Below are 19,897 nucleotides of genomic sequence, written 5' to 3' on the forward strand. Positions count from 1 at the left end.
ACCTAGGACACTTTCTGTTTAAGTGACTTCCTCAGAGTCTCACAGTAGGCAAATGGGGGCTAAAGGAATCAAACCATGCACAATAGGAAAAAGAATAGCTTACAACCTTAATCATATGCACTAACTGGCAGAAATATAGCTAGAAAGAAAGTATGGTTAATTGATCAGGAATGTAAGTATTCAGACTCAGTAGAAAACAAATACTTATTGACAGTGTTTTGTTGGCTATAAAAGCTTACAGCAAATATCCTATCTACCATACTTGATAACTTTCTATAAAAATGTATGCATGCAGGTATAATTGTTACTTTTCTTGTAGAAATACTTGCATGTTAGTTATGCTTGTTATTCTTCCCATGTGTAATGTATGTATTTGTCTTTTCTGGGTTTCATCTGTAAATTGGCTTTATTTTCTGTTGTTTATTATGTAAAATATATTTTTTCTTTTTCTCTTTGTATTGAAGTTTTTCTCCCTGGGCCTCCATCGAAAATGGGGTTCTTACCCAGTCAGACTTTCCTGGTAACCAAATGTCAGATATACAAATAAATACTTAAAAATAAAATAAATGCTGTATCAGTTCAGTAAAACAAGCAAATTTATTAGGACACAAAGTCAATAGTTAGCACTTTCGTCTCCTTAATCGGAGACTTATTCAGACTAAGGCTTCAACACTTCATTTAGCATTTAAATACACATCAACCTGTCACATGATATCAGTTTTAAAAAACTAATCACATAGCCTCATAATTTTAAAAAAAACTAACAGTGTTTTAACCCTCCTTCCTTATAATTCACAATACATTGCCTGTTATTGTTATTTAGTCTGGGGAAACATTTAACCTCACTTGCCAACAATAATATAGCCCAACCCTTCCTTTCTCGACATTAATTATGTTATATTCATTCCTTAAAACATCTAATACTATGCACTTAAAATTAACTTTACATTTCTTTTCTATATAATGTTTGCTCATAGCATTTTTTATGTCTCCATGTATGATTGCATAATTGCGTTCATAAATCCTTCTATACAACTCCCTTTTTGTTCTTCCCACATAGAATAATCTACATTTAAAATACATTAATAACAGGCCAAAATCAGTTGAACAAAAAAGGAATGGTGAAGTGTTTCAACTGTAATTATTGCCAATGTCTGTATACTGAAGGCAATGAACTGGAAGTTGGAAAAGTATTAGTACAGGTTCCCGGAAGATTTACTTGTAAAGTTAAAAAATGCAGTTTATTTATTAATGTTGCAAAGTTAAAAAATGTAGTTTATTTATTAATGTGTTTTGATTGTAGATCATTCTATATGCGAAGAACAAAAAGGGAGTTGTGTAGAAGGATCTATGAACGCAATTATGCAATCATACATGGAGACATAAAAATGCTATGAGCAAACATTATATAGAAAAGAAATGTAAAGTTAATTTTAAGTGCATAGTATTAGATGTTTTAAGGAATTAATATAACATAATTAATGTCGAGGAAGAGTTAGATTGGCTAGAATATTGTTGGCAAGTGAGGTTAAATGCATGCTTTCCCCCAGGACTAAATAACAGGGAGGAATTTGCAATGTATTTGAGAAGGAAGGAGTTAAAACACTAAGTTAGATTTTAAAATTGATGTCATGTGATTAGTTTTTAAAATTGATGTTATGTGATTAGTTTTTTAAAATTGATGTCATGTGACAGGTTGATGTGTATTTAAATGCTAAATGAAGTGTTGAAGCCTTAGTCTGAAGACGTTTCCATTTAAGGAGACGGAAGCGCTAACTACTGGCTTAGTGTCCTAATAAATTTGCTTGTTTTACTGTACTAATTCAGCATTTATTTTATTTTTAAGTCTTTTGAGTTATTTGTTTGCTGTTGGTTTTAAGGATACAAATAAATATGTCAGTGCTTTCTGTTCATGATATTAATGAACAAAAGAAAAAATATGTGCACATACCTGAAAGGTAAATAAAATATACCCTTGAATTTTTCAAATTTATTAGCAAACTTGTTCAAAATGACTTTATGGGGGCAATAGTGCAGGAAATAGCATTATTATTGTTTCACAATGTAGGTGCTCATGAAAATACATACATGTCTTTAACAGACATTTGATACTTTAAATACAGACCCCATGGATTATCAGACTATAAAACCCTATTTATTAGAGTAGCAAAATTGTGGTAAGGTAATGATGTTTCAGTTCTGTCTGTGAAAAAAATGTATATTTTGTTCAAAAACACCAACATGATAACAGCCATCTTAAAACATTACTATTTCTATTTATAGAATAATTAATTAATAATTCTATATCCTATTGCTGTGGTCTCTAAGCACAACATTTAATACTTTGAGATACAATCATGGGTCTGTTTCCCTTTATGTTTCCCATATTTATTGGGTGAATTATTTAATATAACATTGTGTTTTTTATTTAAATGCATTTTTGCAATTTTGTTCTGAGAGAAGGAAAAGTATTAACATATTTACACCTTTTAATGCATTCAGTAGCATTTTCATTGACAACTTGAACTTTATAATTTTTAACTATTAAATGGAAACTTAAATATAAGATTGCATTGCGGAGCTTATTTAAAAAGAAAATGGTGTTTCTGTATTATATTTTTTGTTGCAGACTTGAGCTTTTATTTAAACTAGCTTTATTCTTTTTATTTTTGGATGATAATACTACTTTAGCATATCATATTTTCTAACCCACAGTCTCTAGTTATGATGTATCAGAAATTTAGATTAAATTAATGATACAATATTAAATTAACAATACAATAACGTCTTTAAATTCTGTTAGCTGGTGTTTTGCATGCACTCCTATTTCAAACATTTAAGAGTTTATTTTGATATATGTATATGCTGAACTTTTTAAGACTTGTCATTTCCTGGGTCCTGATTCCAAAAGACCTGTTCTCAGTGTAAGTGACACCTTAAACAGAGATGGCTCTGAGCAGGTCTTTTGAAATCTAATCCCTGGTGTAAACCTGTTTAAAGACAGGCCTTATGCTGACATAAGTCACTTAAATTGACACCAAGTTTTTTGTAGACAGGGCAGACTTGCACTGAGAGGAATTCTTTTGGAATCTGCCCCTAGTGTTCTTTTTTAGTAGTGCAATATCCTTGTAATGAGACATCTTGCTATTAATGCATTAGTTAGCCCCAGGTCTCAGATAGCTTACAGTGAATGAGGAGTAATTTTACTATTTCTCTTACTAACTAAGGGGTTTCCTTTATAACATACTGCACTAAGTATTCCCTGTTTGTTTTGAATTACTAAAATATATTCCAGCTGTCTATTTAAATATCACACTTGTTACACAGCCCTTGGATTACCTGGCTGTTAAATTATCCAAGACTTCAGATCCCTTTTTGGATTTGAATGTTATTATTACCATTGATGTTGTTAAGCAAAATGTTATTTTATTTTTTTTAAATGTTGTTGCCTTTTAGTATCTTGAAAAATGAAATATATGTACAGCTGTTTATGCAAAGACATTTGGGCACTTTATTTTCTTACAGTCTATGTCAGCTTATATTTTAAACCATATCTATTCCTTTGCATTTAAATATATTGAGCTCTAAACTCTCAATATGGTGCTCATTTTTTTAGAATTGTAATGGTTCAAATACTTCACAAAAGGCAGCTCACTTTCATTTATTTTTCAAATCAAGATACACACATTACATAACTGTGAGGGGAAGGGAGGCTTTACAGATAAAGTGGATCCAGCTGTAGCTGCAGTAAGCAATATTAAAAATAATTAGGAATATATATTTTAGTTAAGAAATCAACATCTATTAGTAGTGTTGTGTCAAATGCTTTACAGACATTTTATTGTACTGCTATTAAGTTATCTCTGCTTGTGAAACCTAGCATATTGAGTCTGTTAGTTCAACATTATCTCTTATAAAAAAATTAGTAACTATTATTTAAACATAACTGGAGATATGATTTCAGTGATTAATGAAAATAAAAAACAGAAAATCAAAGATACAAGTTCCTATTTTTAACACTCGGAGCTGTAACTGTCTCATCTAGTGCCCAATGTTATTCCCTGATCTGGAGCCTCTTAACACTAAAGTTGAAGAGCAAAAAAAAAAAGTATACTTTGATACTGTACTCCTCCACAGGACAGAAGGAAGGAATGCCAGGTCTATGTCATTCCATCATACAGGCATAACAGCAAAAAAGGGGGCTCTCCCCAATCTGGTGCTCCCCTCATATGGAGAGGCTTACATAAGAAGCAACTCAAAAAAAAGATCTTCTTATGCTGCCTAAAACCTTGTTTCCTCGACAGCTAATCCCTTCACCCCACCCTAGATACACTTCTGGTAACACTTCTAAATTCATACTTGACAAAACACACCTTGGCTGAGCCCTTTAGAATTTTTGTTCCCTGATGAAACCCAGTTTTCATTCCTTTGCACAAATCATGGTACAGATCTGATTGTTTTAAATAACCATTATTCCCTAGTTAAGCTGTTGTTTTGCAATCATTCTCAAACAAAGCCTTATGCCAATTTCTGCAATTTTAATAATGCTTCTGACAAAGGTCTAACTGGTCTTCATATCTGTAATGGAAAACTCCCATACTGTTAATAATATCAGTCAATTGTTAGACAAATTAACATTTCTTTTTCCTATCCCAGTTTAGATAAACTTTGGACATCTTTCAGACCAAACTGAGGGAATACTGAGAACAAACAAAAAAGATGCCGCAAATGATAAAATAAAATCATTAGAGAATAAATTAATTTCAAATTATAGTCTTATAATGGATTAATAAATTACATACTTATTTATAGACAATGTTAATATTCATTTCAGCTAACACACTTCAGCTTTAAAGGCCTCACAATGACTCTTATCTTTGAAGTTAATAGAATAAGTAAAGATAGGAAATTAGTTCTAAATGTTTTTGCTAGCACCACCCATGAACTGTATAAGTGTTTTTCAAGTGTGAGTTATATAAGTGATCAGAAGCACTACTTTTATAATCCAAAGCTCTCTGAACCTCCTTCAGTATACTCTGATTAGAGTGAAATATCAGTGCTATTAAAACAATTAAACCACACAAATTACCAGAACCAGGTGGCTATATTTCTGATTTTTTAAACAATTGGCTGAAAGCAGCTCAAACCATTTTTAACATCTTTATTCAACATGACATTTTAAAAAGTGCCATGGGTAGCTGTACAGTAGGAGAAAATAAAGCGAACAATAATAGCATTATGTTGTTATTTTCATGCAGTACAGATATATTTTTACTTTTTAACAATTTTTATTCACCCCATCACTACATATATTTCTCAGTTCTTGCCATCCCTTAAGTTCTCCTCCTTGTCCTTAACAGCATTGTGCATGCATTGTTCTTACAAATTCCATTTATTTTTTTTGTAAATTTCTCCTTCCCTTTTCTAAAGACCACACGTTCACTTCTTTTATCTTCTTTACAATATTCAGTATTTCATTTACAACTGGGTTAGATTTTGATTTCCATTTTCTTGCCAAATCTTTTTTGGCTGTCAATATCAATAAATTTAGTAAGGCGTACTGTGCCTACACACTACAGATACTATATTTTTTTGTTAAGTTGTTAAGTACATTATTTTAGAAGGTGTATCATATTTGTATTTCAACCAGTTAACATCTTCCTACACAAATAAAACCCACATTGATTCTCTCAAACCCAATAATCCCTATCCAACTAATTTGATAAATATTAATATAGAAGCTTATGCCACTGTACTAGGTAATTGATTTAAAAAGGTGATCCTCTTTTTCCTTCACTTTTCTGGTCTGGATTCTTAAAAACCACACACATAGACTAAAGTATTCTTCTTTGCACTTTTCATATACATCAACATTCTGACCCTATTTTTGTACTAACCATAGATGCTGCTAAACCATACAACAAGGTTAACTACAACCTTTTATTTTTGTTTGTGGAGAGCTTTATATTCTCCTATTTTTGTTTTTATTAACTCTGCTCAAAAGGTTCCCATTCATCTTCCATCTACCTGGCTCTGTATTAATTGTATTTAATGTGAATTATTCCCCATGAAAATGGTACCCATCAACGTTGTCCTTCTTCCCTATACCTTTTCAGTCTTTACACTGAACCTTTCTTACAATATTTAATTATGAGGGATTCCTAAACTAATCTTAGTTGTGGTGCCATACCTTTGTGGATGGCACTGATGTTTATTTTCACTTTCTCTATAATGGTATCCCTAAAAAAAAACTGCAATTGAGACTTTTTCTTTCTACTCAAGTCATAAACAGTTTCTAAATAAATCTAGCCTATATTTTCTTTATGATGACTGTCCCACACTGAGACTGGGATTCATTAAGGTGCATTGATGTATACATCTCCATATAGATGTCGTGGTACATTTTCCCAATTCAGCAAGTGCCCTAACTTGGTGCTGCATGGTGCTCTAGCATAAAAACATGCATCAGTGTGTTGGGCTATCCCTGAGGTCATGCTAAATGCTAATGAGACATTCCAAGGAGAGGCATATGCTAATTAGCCATTTTCTCTCTCTGTCCCAAACCTCATCCAAAAAGGCATATATGTCACTGTGTTGTGGTACTGAACATGGTCAAAAGACAATGTTCAACTGCTTGCCATGACCATGGTACAGAGATCAGGAGGTAGGGAGAGGCATTAGATACCAGGGGAACACATCAGCAAAATGCCACAACAACATGGACATCACTACAGGGATCAGGGTAGGGGGATTGGCATGGACAACAGTACTGGGACTGGGGGAGGGGGAATTCACTAGACACTAGGAAATACTGTTAAATGCAAGTGTTGCAATGGATCTGACAGCAGTATGGGGATCAGGGGGTGGCAGGAAACACTAGGCAGCAGGGAAACACGCAAAATTTCAATGCCTTAATAGTGCTGACTTCAGGACAGGGATCGGGGGAGTCAGGAAACACTAGGCGGCAGGGAAACATGCACTACTTCAGTGCCCTAATAATACTGACTTCAGGACAGGGATCAAGAGGTAGGAGGACTATGAAAGAGCAGACAAGTCAGGGGTAGGTACAGGGACTATGGTGTGTATGTGTGTGTTTATGTAGTGTGTGTGTGTGTGTGTGTGTGTGTGTGTGTGTGTGTGTGTGTGTGTGTGTGTGTGTGTGTGTGTGACTGGGGGATGCCTTTGCCTATACAAGCAGCAACTTACTATTGTGACATGCAGATCAGTGGTAGTAAATACAATTCAGAGACATACAAATTAGCTGGTAATAAGACCTTACTTCACCACAGCTCTAAATTTCAACTTGGCACATGATGAGTGAATCTTCTGGGTATCTGTGGTATAAAAATTTCCTCTCAAAAGTATTTAAAGCCATGCTTAATGATATGCTGGATTTTATTTGGTTTCAAAACCCACTCCAAATTTCATTTTTATAGATTACCAGTTGTGAAACTGTGTTGTTCTTAATGTATGTAACTTTTTACTGGTATTATCTAATTTCCAGATCATCCAAATTATTTCAAACAAAACTTGGTCTTCTACTTGGAACAAATGATATTTGAAATATTGACTGACTTTAGCAGAGAAACTGAAGGTGAATTCCACTTTGCTCCACTATCACCCTCAATTCCCATTACCTCCCAGAGTCCTTTTTTATAACTAACCCTCCCCAAACAGATTTACTTACTGTGACTCACCACTTAAAGCCACAAAAACCACTCCAAACTAAATCATCACAACAACACACTCATAATATTCCCTACACACACTAACTTACAATGATTTATGACTCACTCTATCATCCAAACCCTTGCAACATAGCAACATACAAACACATGCTGTACCTTATTCTCTATCAGTCTTTTTCAATAACTTTATTTAATCATTTTTGTTCTCAAAGAGCAACCATACTACTGTCTTTCTCATACTTAACATCCTACCACTCTTTACATCATCACAACTTCCAGTTTTACATTTGCACAAGATATTGATGGGGGGATGATGACAAAGGCCCAAAAATAGGAACACATTTAAAAAACTGCCCTTATAAACTTAGACAATCCTCAGTAGGTTGTGAGAAAACAACACATTTTATGAGGCACAGACAAAAAATATGAGGCAAAAATCTGGACATTCTATGAAAATCTAAACCGTTGAGACATATGCCGTGATGAGTAAAAATTTTCCTTATTCTACAGAACTACACCAACATTCATCTTTTCGAGGTTACTTACCTGAAACTGGTTAAAACACAACCCACACTACCCACATTACTAGAAGTCCAACATGTTTTAAGTCCATCCACATTCTACCACGTATAATACTTCACTGTGGGACATTCGCCTAACAGTGGTCCAAGAAACAACTTAGCCTACTCATATTCCAAACCACAAGGTAAAGCTCCTCTAGAATGTATCAGTTTAAGTATAAACAATAAACTCACGTTCCTGCATGAATGGATTTTTGACCACTCTGCAGACACCCTTTCCATAACTGATGCCTGCCTAAAAGCAGAAATCAGAGATGAAGATAAACTTCCTCCAAGCTGCAGTATACTCTGTGCTGATAGGAAAGGTAAACGAAGAGGGGGTGGGATAATTTTTTACCCTAAAACACTTCAGCTTAGCCCTTACAATACACCATCACACAGTTCAATAATGTTAAGTTAATTATTTCCTTCCTCTAACTTAACAACTATAAAAGCATCTGCTTCATTGCTCTTTATGTATCCCAGACAAGTAATATCCTTACAGTGGAAGATATAGTACTTTGGAGAGTTAGTAACATACCTCTTAACCTTTTAGAGCAAGAAATCTGGACAAAGCTATCAAAAACGGGGGGACAAAGGCCCAAAAATAGGGACTTTTTTTAAATATTGCACATATAACTTAGAAAACTGACAGAATGACAGAGTGTGCATTAGCATGAATTTTTATGAAAGGTATGAAGCCTGAAACTCAAATTTCTGTCACTATATTTTGACTTCAACCCTCAGTGATTTGTTAATGATTTGCCAGAAAACCACAATTTTATGAGAAATGGACCAAAAATATGTGGCAAAAATCTGAACACTGTGAAAATCTGTAAAGTTGAGAGGTATGGTTAGTAACAACACCCAGTAAACAATTATTTTAGTTGACTTTAACAAAGACTAGAACACAATCACCAAGAAAAAATCTCAACACTCAGTTAGAACTCGGTTCAATTTCTCCAAGTCTTTTGGTTTTCTAGTACCATGAAAGGAATGGACCCTATTCCTAAGTCAAAGTATAAATTAAAGTTCAGGAAATTAGTATTGTTTCAATCTTTGATGTTAGCTAAAAGTGCTCTTCGCAGCACCCACAATGTGCCCAGAAGTAGTTCCTTCTGCAGTTCATATAAGTTCATAGGTTGATACTAGGTTATCTGCCCTAGGGAATTTATAAGCCTAGCCAGAGTGTGTTTCGCCACCCTTTTAGATTAGTTGACTGTGCCTCTGTATAGTAGGTCACAGAAGATAGCCCTTTTGAGGTTAGTTTACTGTGCCTCTGTCCAGTAGGGACACAGAAGAGATCCCAGACATCTATCAGTAGCATATCAAAATATGACTGTAAATTCTTTTTATGAGACCCATTATTCCTACTACTGCTATAACTGTCTGGGTATCTTTCTTCCACGTTGTCCTCATTTCTGCCTGCAAATCCTGGTGCTTTATATGATTCTGTGTCTCTCTATATGCAAGACACTATAATCACTAGGTGTAGCAATTTCAATGATCATTTCTACTTTTGCACTTTTTTCATGGATTACTGTATCTGATTTTCTCACATTTGTTTTTTGAACTGTTAGTAATGACTGAGGTGGTGCAGTGGTTAGCATTGTCACCTCACAGTAAGAGGTTCTCCTGTTCGATTCCCGGCTGGAGCACCTTCTGTGTGGAGTCTACATGTCCTCCCCGTGGTTGAGTGATGTCTAAAGACATGCAGGTAGGTGCGTGAATACATGACGTGAAAACATGAATGTAGTCCACTGTCCTGGGCCACCAATAATAACCTTTCATCTTTTGATTTAAATTAATCTCTTCTTAACCATTTGTGTGTCAGATTCTGATTGACATGAGGTTGTTCTAGGAGTTTTATGTACTTGCAACTATATTTATGTCTTTTCCACATTTCTTGCCTTCTCATCTGATCTTTCTCCTCATATTCTTTCTTTTGTTTTTTGACACATTCAGTTGTTGCCTGATTTTTATCTACTTCTGGTCTTTTTTCCATTCCTGCTTGACACTGATATGCTTCAGTTAAACTAAGCAGGGAAGTCATCTTAGACTTCTCCTTCTCATGCTGTAAAGCTTTCACTATGTTTGGATCTGGTGGTCATCAGATATGTATGCAGTCCTACTATTGCAGATCTATACATGTAATCAGTTTAGAATAGGCCCATACCTACTTCAGAACACAGAATATATAATCTTGGTATACACTGATTTGTATATATCATTTGATAAGCATAAAGCATTTTTCTTGTTTTCCTCTCCAACTGATCCAATACCTTTTGGGCCAATCAATCACCCTAAACATACTGATTAGAAAAGGAAGAGCAAATTTGTTTATAGCTTGAACTTTGTTATTATATGTCAGGGCTGTTTTCAGTATTCATTTTAATCTTCTAACATATTCCTTAATGAGATTTGTTTGCATTTGTTCATGTTTTACTGTCGATCCTTCATCAATTCCCAAATATTTATACACTTCCTCCTGTTCAAATTCCTTCATATCACACTCCTGTCCCAGACTGATATTTTCTTATTACTGCAGCTCTCCTGCTTTAACTGTTACTCTTACACATTTATCAAGACAAAATTGCATTCTGATATAATTTGAGAAAGTTTTAAACACTTGCAGTTGTGCTTTCAACTCCTCATCTGATGAACAATACAGTTTTAAATCATCCACAAAAGGAAATGAGAAGTCTTTGCACACAGATGTTTTCTGGGAGCCAAATTATAACCATGACCTAAAATTTATTAAGTAGACAGCTTAATGGGTTAAGGGCAAGACAAAAGATCAGCAATGACAAAGTCACCATGAAATATCTTCCTTTGAGATTTTATCCCTGGGATAATAATTTGTCCTTTATCAATGGCTTAGCTGCAAAGTGGATTGCCACTGCTTTAAGGTCACCATAATGTAATTGATAAATATCTTACACATCTGTAAGCACTCCCTTACACATGAATGTGGAATGCTGTCAAATGCTTTTTTGAAATATATCCATGTCTTACTTAGATTCTTAACCTTTTTATAATTCTCCATTATGATTTTATTTAACAACAAATGATCCTTTGTTCCATATGATTTTCTTTTGTAAACCCTTTGTTCTATTGCCACAATTGAGTTTTCTTCTAGATGAATATAATCTCCATCGGCATCAATTCCAGTATACAGTTTATACATCATCAGAAGGCAAGTTATTGATCTGTAGCTGTTTGGACAGCTTGCAGGTTCGCTGTTAAGGAGGAGTATCTTTTTTCTGTTGCTAACCAGGTTGGTGTCTGTTTGGAATGTACAAATAAGTAGTTCTTACTCAGGGCTAAATCTTCGTGTAAAGATATTAATACCTTTTGCCAGAAGTTAGGTATTGCATCTGGGCCTGGGATTTTCCATTTAGGAGCTTTTCTTAATTTTGTTTAAAATTCTCTGGCCATTACTTCATCAGATTTCATATACTGTATATTTCAACTTCTTAACTGTTTCTTATACTTCTTCTATCCATTCAGCATCTTTGTTATATTCCACAGGGTCTTCGTAGATATTTCTCCAAAATGTACTTTTGTTTTGCTGGTGTTTCTCTTCTTTTTGCTTTGTTTCTCAGTTCTCTATAAAACATTTCTGGGTCATCAATGAACTGCCTATTTTGTACTTTTCCTTTATATTTATCTGAATATCTTCTACGTTTTACTGACTGTGTTGATATCTTTAGTTTATTTGCAATAGTGTACAATAGATCCTTGTCTGTTCTAATACTGCTCATTGTTTTTATCATGTCTATCTTTCTAAGAGTTTTGTTGATCTGTTTTCTCTTCTATACTCTTCTAACAGTGACAATTCTTGTCTTAATTGCTCTATAGTTTTCTCTATTTGATGCTTCCTGTCGTACAAGTGACACTACCATGGTGGCATTTGATGTCTTCCATTCCTTTCCCTTATTGCTCTCAGTTTTTGTGGTATGACTTTATCTGTTACTAATTTAGTTGCACAGTAACATATTCTACTTACTTATGTTATATGACATGGATTTCTGTTAATAGTCTTGATTGCTGTGTTCATCTGTTTTATCAGACTTCTAATATTTTGGGTCTTATTGACTTTCTGTAATCTATTTCTTTCATTGATTTTAATATGTCTAGTCATCTCAATTAAATCAAGCAACTCTTCCCTTAGATCATTTTCTTCTATACTGATGGCACATTCTTTGCTTTTTGTTTCCTGTGGGTATTCTACATAAAGTTCCAGAACATTTTCCTGTGCCATATAAATTTCAGCTGCATCCTGTGTCATCCATTGCTCTTTCATATGAGAACTCACTGGCCTATCACACCACAGCATTGACTGTGTCAGAGTTGCCACTGTTTCCTGTGCCTTCCCTTGCTAAGCAACTCCAACTGAACTTTTACACTGGTTTCCTACTGAAGGCTCCAGAGCATACCTCTCAACCTCTTACACCAAGAAACCTGACAAAGCCATCAATAAAAGTGGGACTAAGGCCCAAAAATAGGGGCAATTTTTAAATATTGCTATTACAAACTTAAAAAGTTGATAGAATAACATGTTTTGTATTAGCATTAATTTTCTGAAGGGTATGGAGTCTTGAGACTCAAATGTCTGTCATTATTTTCTAACATTAATCTTTACTGATTTGCCACTAATTTGCTAGAAAACCACAATTTTATGAAAAATAGACCAAAAATATGAAGCAAAAATCTGAACATTCTGTGAAATTCTGTACAGTTGAGAGGTATGCTCCAGAGTATTTTGATGTGGCAAGCGATCAGATGCTTCCCATTCCACCTGTTTCTCCTTAATTTCAGGACTCATTGTTCCATCATGCTGTGATATTACCAGTGTTGGATTTTATTCACTAAATCCTTCACTTTGCAGGTAATCTATAACTTCAGTTTCTATTTCTTTAAATTTCCCATTACTAATCCTCTTTTCTACTTCCCCCATTGTTTTCTTATTTTCTGTATTGTAAAATTTTCCATATTCAGATGATTTTGTCTGTATTTCTCTTTAAATATCTTTGGTGTTGCTTTTTTGCACTGGTTAGTTTTTATTTACTCCTTTGCATAAATATTGCAACGTATTAAATCTCTTTTCCTTTCTCATGTCCCTATCTCTTCTTCAGGTGTCTCTTACTCCACCTGTTTCTTCTTACTTTGCAGACTCATTGTTCCATCATGCTGTGACACAGCCTGTATTAAACCTTTTACACTAAATTATTCACTTCACACGTATTACATAACTTCAGCTTTTATTTGTTTAACTTCTGCTTTACTAATCTTCTGTTCTACGCTACCCCTTTATAATCTTAGTTTTTGTGTAGTGAAAGTTTTCATTTCTGGGTACCTTTGCCTGTATTTCTCTTCAAATGTCTTTGGAGCTGCATTTTTGTATTGATTAGTTTGGCTTTCTCATTGCATTACTATTGCATCATATCAGATCTTTTTTTTTGTTCCCATGTCCATGTTTCTTTTTTTATTTGTTTTTTATTTGTTTTTGTTTGTCTTTCGGCTTTTCCCAGTTGCCACAGTGGAACTCCGGTCCGCTAATGATTGGCAGTAGATTATACCTTTCAAAAATCTCTAAGTTTTATTCCATATATTTTTACACTTTGTTGCTTCTTTTTTCAAGTGGTCCAAATATTCTTTGCCTATATGTTTTTCATAGATCTGTTGAATTAGTGAACACAAATTTGCATTTGATGCTTTTGACTTCTTGCATAATGGTAACAATACATATTTTTTTCCTTATCCTCAGTAGTGCACTCTATCATCTTTATAGCTCTTTTTTGGCCTGTCAGTTTTTGTGGACTACTCCTTCCTTCTACATCATGGGAGCCATCCTCTCCCTTACCCTGGCCTAACCCCATTGTAGGAATGTTTCTGTGCTTTAAAGATTATACACTGTCATTCTTTCCAGTCCTGGCACCAGTGCACATACCAGGACTGGGGAGTTTTTTATCCTGAGACTTGTGCACCCAGCTGTCTTTTTTTTGTTTGTTTTTTAACCTACCTATGTCCATTTTATATATATATATATATATATATATATATATATATATATATATAAAGAGAGAGAGAGAGAGGATATACCATGTGAAGGTACTCACTAAGAATTCAGGATGAATTCAATTTAGCAATACTACTCTCCTTTTATTGCCGATTTTATCATCTCTTCAATCGGACTCCAAATGAAAATGCTTCTTACAATATGAGGTTTTACTCCTTCCACCTCTGTTTGCTACAGGAATAACCAGTGTTATTTTACAAATGTGAATATTATTTTTATTCAGTATGTGTTTATATAACATGAGCAAGTTTACTATGTAACTAGTGTGTATCATTTTCTAATACTGCACTGTCAAAGATGATATTAATGTATTTAATTAATGGAAACATAGGGCAAGGGGGATCAACTGACCCTCTCACTTTAAACAGACTTGTACAACTGTGTCCTGCCACAATTTTTTAATTTTTTTCTTTTCTCCTGTGTTAATGCATTTACTGACACACAAGATTTTTTTTAATTACATGCAGTAATGTCCTGGCAGGACAGGATACATGACTAGAGTGAAGGAGTCCTTTGGATTAGGGTAACACAAAGAAAGCAGGTAATGTTATATGGAAGAAAAAGAAAATGACAAAGTTACCTTTTACAATTGTTACCCGCGGTATTGGTGCTGCGGTAGCGTTGTCGCCTCACAGTAAGACGCTGTTCAGTTCGATTCTCAGCTAGAGCGTCTTCTGCGTGCAGACATGTGTGAATGGATGTACCTTCGTTGAAGGTTGTGTGTCAGGGCTGGTAACTCGGCACGTAAAAATCAACTACCAATCATTAGCGGACTGGAGTTCCGCTGTGGCGACCCCTAACTGGGAAAAGCCAAAAGACACAACAACCTTTTACAATTGTTATGCATGTGTGGCATGAAGTACACTGTACCAGTTACAACAGTAAGATTTGTTCACCCAAGTGAGGAGAATGATGGGGACGATAGAGTCAATCCATGGAGACTATAGTGTATTTAGTACAGTTTGTCTGAAAAGCTCCATCCAAACTTGTATATTTACTGACAGATCCTGCATTTACCCATTTTATATTTGCTGTAATGCTCAGAATTTAAGTAATGAGAAGGATCTCTGAAAACTGAAAGTTGTTGAATTTGTAAGAGGATCTAAAATGCTGGATGTAATGTCAATAGTTTATGTGATTCCTATACACTCTGCATAAGCAAATGTACTTTATTTGCAAAAAGGCAATTTACATTTCATTAAACTGTGTAACACAACTGTACTACAATGTGATACCATTCACATGTTACTATTTTCAGTGTCTGCAGATTGAGAGGTATGATTATCAATGTTTCTTATGATACCAGTTTTGCTGATTTAATAAATGTTTTTGAAACTCTAGACTTATATAAAACAAAAGTTTAACAGTTAGGATAGAAGAATAAGGCACTGACTACGTAATGATTTGTTTCTTATAATACAGGGTTTGACTCCTTCTTCATCTGCTTGCTGCTATGTGATTCACCAAGTTAGTTAGCCAGACAGTACTCCCAGGTTACTCCATGAACAAGGACAGTTGTGTCCCACAGCTTTACCTTGTCAAGAAACAAATAAAATTAAAAAAAGAAGGATGGGTATAAATGTAGTCCTAAAGGAAAAGAGCTAGTCTACCATCAGAAGGATGTTGCAAAGCTTTCAACTGTACTGCTAAGCTAAACATATCAGAGTAAATTAACTAAATGATGCTTGTAAAAACAAACAGAAACACACAAAGTAATGCATGGGTTGATCATCACAAGGTCATATGAATTATAAGGCAAGTACATCTAGAGACCATTTGTGTCTTGCTGGATATACCACTTTCAAGATATACCTGCCTCCCACTTCCAAGAGGACAAAACATGTCAATGCCAGGAATAGATTTGGGGGTGTCAAGGCTAGTGTGTTGAAGGATACAAGGGTGTCACTCTGTTTTACCTGTAAAGGCATTTTTTTCCAGAGAAGAGTCAACTGCTGTGTGATAAATCCATCCTGTCATGTTTTATTTATGTGTTTGTTGAGGTTCAGATCCATACACATATTTGTGGAGCAATTTGTCCTGTGAAAGTATAATATAATCAGTAGGACAGAGTAGTACCTGGATGAGATATTTTTATAAATCTGTTAGGCTGGACAGAATGATTTGGTGGTCAAAGGAGAAGAAAAGAGGCAGTAAGATCCACTTCAATTGCATAGAAATAAGCTAGAAGAACAACTGTTTAAGGATAACAGATGTTCTTGCATCTGTGACAATGTCTACTCATTGCAGCTCATGCAGTAATCACATCTTTCTTTTAAAAACATGCTTTTAACAAATGACCACTGGTTGAATGGCTACCTTAATTGTACATACTGTAAATAATAATACCACTTACATTTCTAACTGTAAACAATATACAAATGTATTGTCTCTACTTTGTCATTGTGTTTTGTACAACTTTTGTGTATTCTTTAGTCTATCTATAAATTTATGTTTGTGTCTTGGACTATGGTACTTAGGTCATGGCTTAAAAGGATATGTCAACCAGTCCACTTATCAACTTATCAAAATGAAAGAAAGATCCGTCATTAAGGTGTCCATATGGAAAGGGGGTTGAAGATGGATGGATGGATGGATGGATGGATGGATGGATGGATGGATGGATGGAATGGCATACCTGTCATACTGTAATTTGTAAATGAAGAGATGACCAACAAGGGAGACAATATGCACATATTTCAGACCTTTCTTAGTACACTATTGGCTTAAAAGGTTAAAGGTTTAGTTCTTGCTAAAGTTATTTTGTTTATGTGGGGAAAGGATCATTACATCCAGGTTATAGTTATCTGCAAATTTGATCAACTATATGTCTGGGTTTGTGGTGTGAGAAAGCATATGCTAAAAAGGAGAGATCCCAGTACTGAGCCCTGTGGTCCTCCACTGTTACTTTCTGAAGTGACAACACACCATTTAATGGTCTGGGTTCCATCTTTAAGTCAGTTTGCAATCCATCTTACCATATAGAAGTCTACCTTTAGGTTGTTTAATTTGTTTACATAAACGGCATGGAGTATGGTGATCAGTATGGTGTTGAGTATAGTGTTGAAAGCCTTGGCCAGGTTCTGATATTCTAAGTGGACTGACTAACTGCTGTCTACTGCCCCTTTGATTTTTTTAAAGAAATTTACTTAGTTAAGTAGACATGATCTACTCTTGACAAAGGCAGACTGACATCAGTACAGTTGTAAGAGGCTTTTAATATCAACATTTTATGAAGTTTCTAGTTTTAGAAAGTACAGTTATAACCTGTTCAAGGATGATCAAATCTGGTACATGGTGGTTTGCAAAATTTTAGTGACTCCTTCTGGATTCACGTTAGTATAAAATCTGTCAGCAAGTATGTTACTTGTGTCTTTAGGGTCAGGGACAGTAATGCCATTTTGGATTAGCTTGCTGCTGGACATTATTTCTATTTCTTAATGGAAATAAAGAGAGATTTGTGGTTGTCACTGCCATCTGATGCTAGTCCTTGTTTACATTTTGTGATTATCTTTCTGATGGATTTTCAATTATTTTTCATTTTTTTATTGAGTTTTTAGTTTGAGCAGCTCTAGATGTTTTACAGGACTTTAAAATGTATTTATTTTTGTTATCACAGAAGCACAGAAAATAGAAGGTAGTTGAGTCACAGGACTATTTATACCTTAATAATAGCCATCTTCATGTTGTAGTCCCTGCTCAAGAAGGACAAAGCAGGGCAGTCTCAGAGGAGATTTATGGGTACCCAGCCAATCGCCAATGTTTAATTTGAAGGACACACAGGTGTCACTTTGTATAATTTGTAAAACAAGTTTTCTGCAGAGGTGGGGGTAGATGTTAAATAATATATATGCCTCTCTAGTGTGTTTTATTTAAGTCCATAGTTCTGGTACTATTGAATCTATTTCACTTATGAACATACAGGAGGTTAAGGACGACAGGGTCCCTAATGACATGAAATGTAAATCATAGATCACCATGCAAGAACCTATAAGAAACTGAGTAAAGCAATAGCAATTCAAGCCTTTCCTGGTAATGCAAGGACTTTGGACCAACATACTTCTTGATTAGGAACTTACGGTCCCTTTAAGATTATTTAATATATCTTGAAAAGTACATCTCAAAGGGGACATTATATTTAATAACTGGCCTAATTAGGACTGTATAAAGAGGATAATGACTTTTTTCCTGGATGATATGCCCTTATGTATTGTTGTGCTAAACAGAAGGATTGTCTAACTACTTCATGCATGAAGTCCAATAATTTTTGTGTCAGTAATTTCTCTATAAATTGGCTACTGGCTTTTTAAGATTTATGATTTCTTAGATAATCAAGACATATAGTGGCTACTAAGGCTCAGGACTGGCCCAGCAGTGCTATGCATCTCCTTGGCTGAGGTTTTAGGTTCCACTTTAAGCAGGGCAAAGTTGGAAAATATTGCTAGCAACATGGTTACATGCCTTCACAGCTGCAATTAAGTGAAACTGGTTAGGGAGAAACTGCTGCAAAATCACTGTATATAAGTATATTAATTTCAGTAAACAAACTAAAAGTTTTTTCTGATTATGATAACTTTTCTGATTATGATTATGATAACTTAGATTGAAGGGATACAGGGAGCTTTAATTACCTATTGAGCACAGGACAGCTGAAGCAATTATCGGCATAAAATGATATATCTCATTTTTTCAAAAATGCATGGCTTACTTGTATATGCTCAAAATTTCTACATAGCATTTGACAATATATTTGTGTAAACAAGCACATTAATAGTAAAAGAAAAAAATATTATATGGCCATGCTCCATCTTATCTTCTCACCTGCTCGTTCTGCTAGCAAATTGTGGCTTAGATCCATTGATTCCACCTTATGATTACTCATAATGGCTTCAGCGAGATACTCTGCAGCATTATCATCAAACTCATTTCCCGATAGGGTGACCTTCACTAGAGCAGTGTTCTCCAGCAGCATGGAAGCAATGGCCATGGCACCTTTCTTTTCAAGCTTGTTTTCCGATAAGTCGACATCTGCCAAATATTGTGTATGTTAGTGACTTGAATAATTATGTACGTCAAGGGTCCCTATCAAATATGTGAGCCTTAATAATGTAAGTCCTCACATTGCAAAGAGTTAAGTGCAAGACTAATCAATAACAGTGAATTCTAAAAGTCACATTGATACTCTTAAAGCAATTCTGCAGGGGAGCTTACCTTCTAAACTCTCCTGATGTGGGGATTGTTCTGCTCTATATCTGTCAGTCACCTATATCTATTCTTGTTATATGTATATGTATATGTATATATATACATATATATATATATATATATATATATATATATATATATATATATATATATATAATGTATATGCATATGTAGAATATATATCTATATAAATATATATATATATATATATATATATATATATATATATATATATATATATATATATATAGGTTTACTATCATAAATTCGAAAGTAAAAATAAATAATGTCTTTATTTTCGAATTTATGCATCGAAAATGAACATTTTCGAATAATAGTAAACTCGAAAACAAGGGTGTATTGTC

General features: G+C 34.4%; 1 protein-coding gene across 2 annotated transcripts in view; it reads right to left on the reverse strand.

The window, feature by feature from the left end:
• Positions 1 to 19,897, reverse strand: part of LRRC74B (leucine rich repeat containing 74B) — a 346,726-nt gene that overhangs the window by 231,992 nt on the left and 94,837 nt on the right. For both annotated transcript variants that reach the window (XM_044068362.1, XM_044068361.1), the window contains exon 5: positions 19,149 to 19,355. In XM_044068362.1, the coding sequence (XP_043924297.1) occupies positions 19,149 to 19,355 (207 nt within the window). The remainder of the gene's footprint in view (positions 1 to 19,148; positions 19,356 to 19,897) is intronic.

Source organism: Protopterus annectens, chromosome 4.part0, assembly GCF_019279795.1.
Source record: "Protopterus annectens isolate FY-2018-M chromosome 4.part0, PAN1.0, whole genome shotgun sequence".
NCBI lineage: Eukaryota > Metazoa > Chordata > Ceratodontiformes > Protopteridae > Protopterus > Protopterus annectens.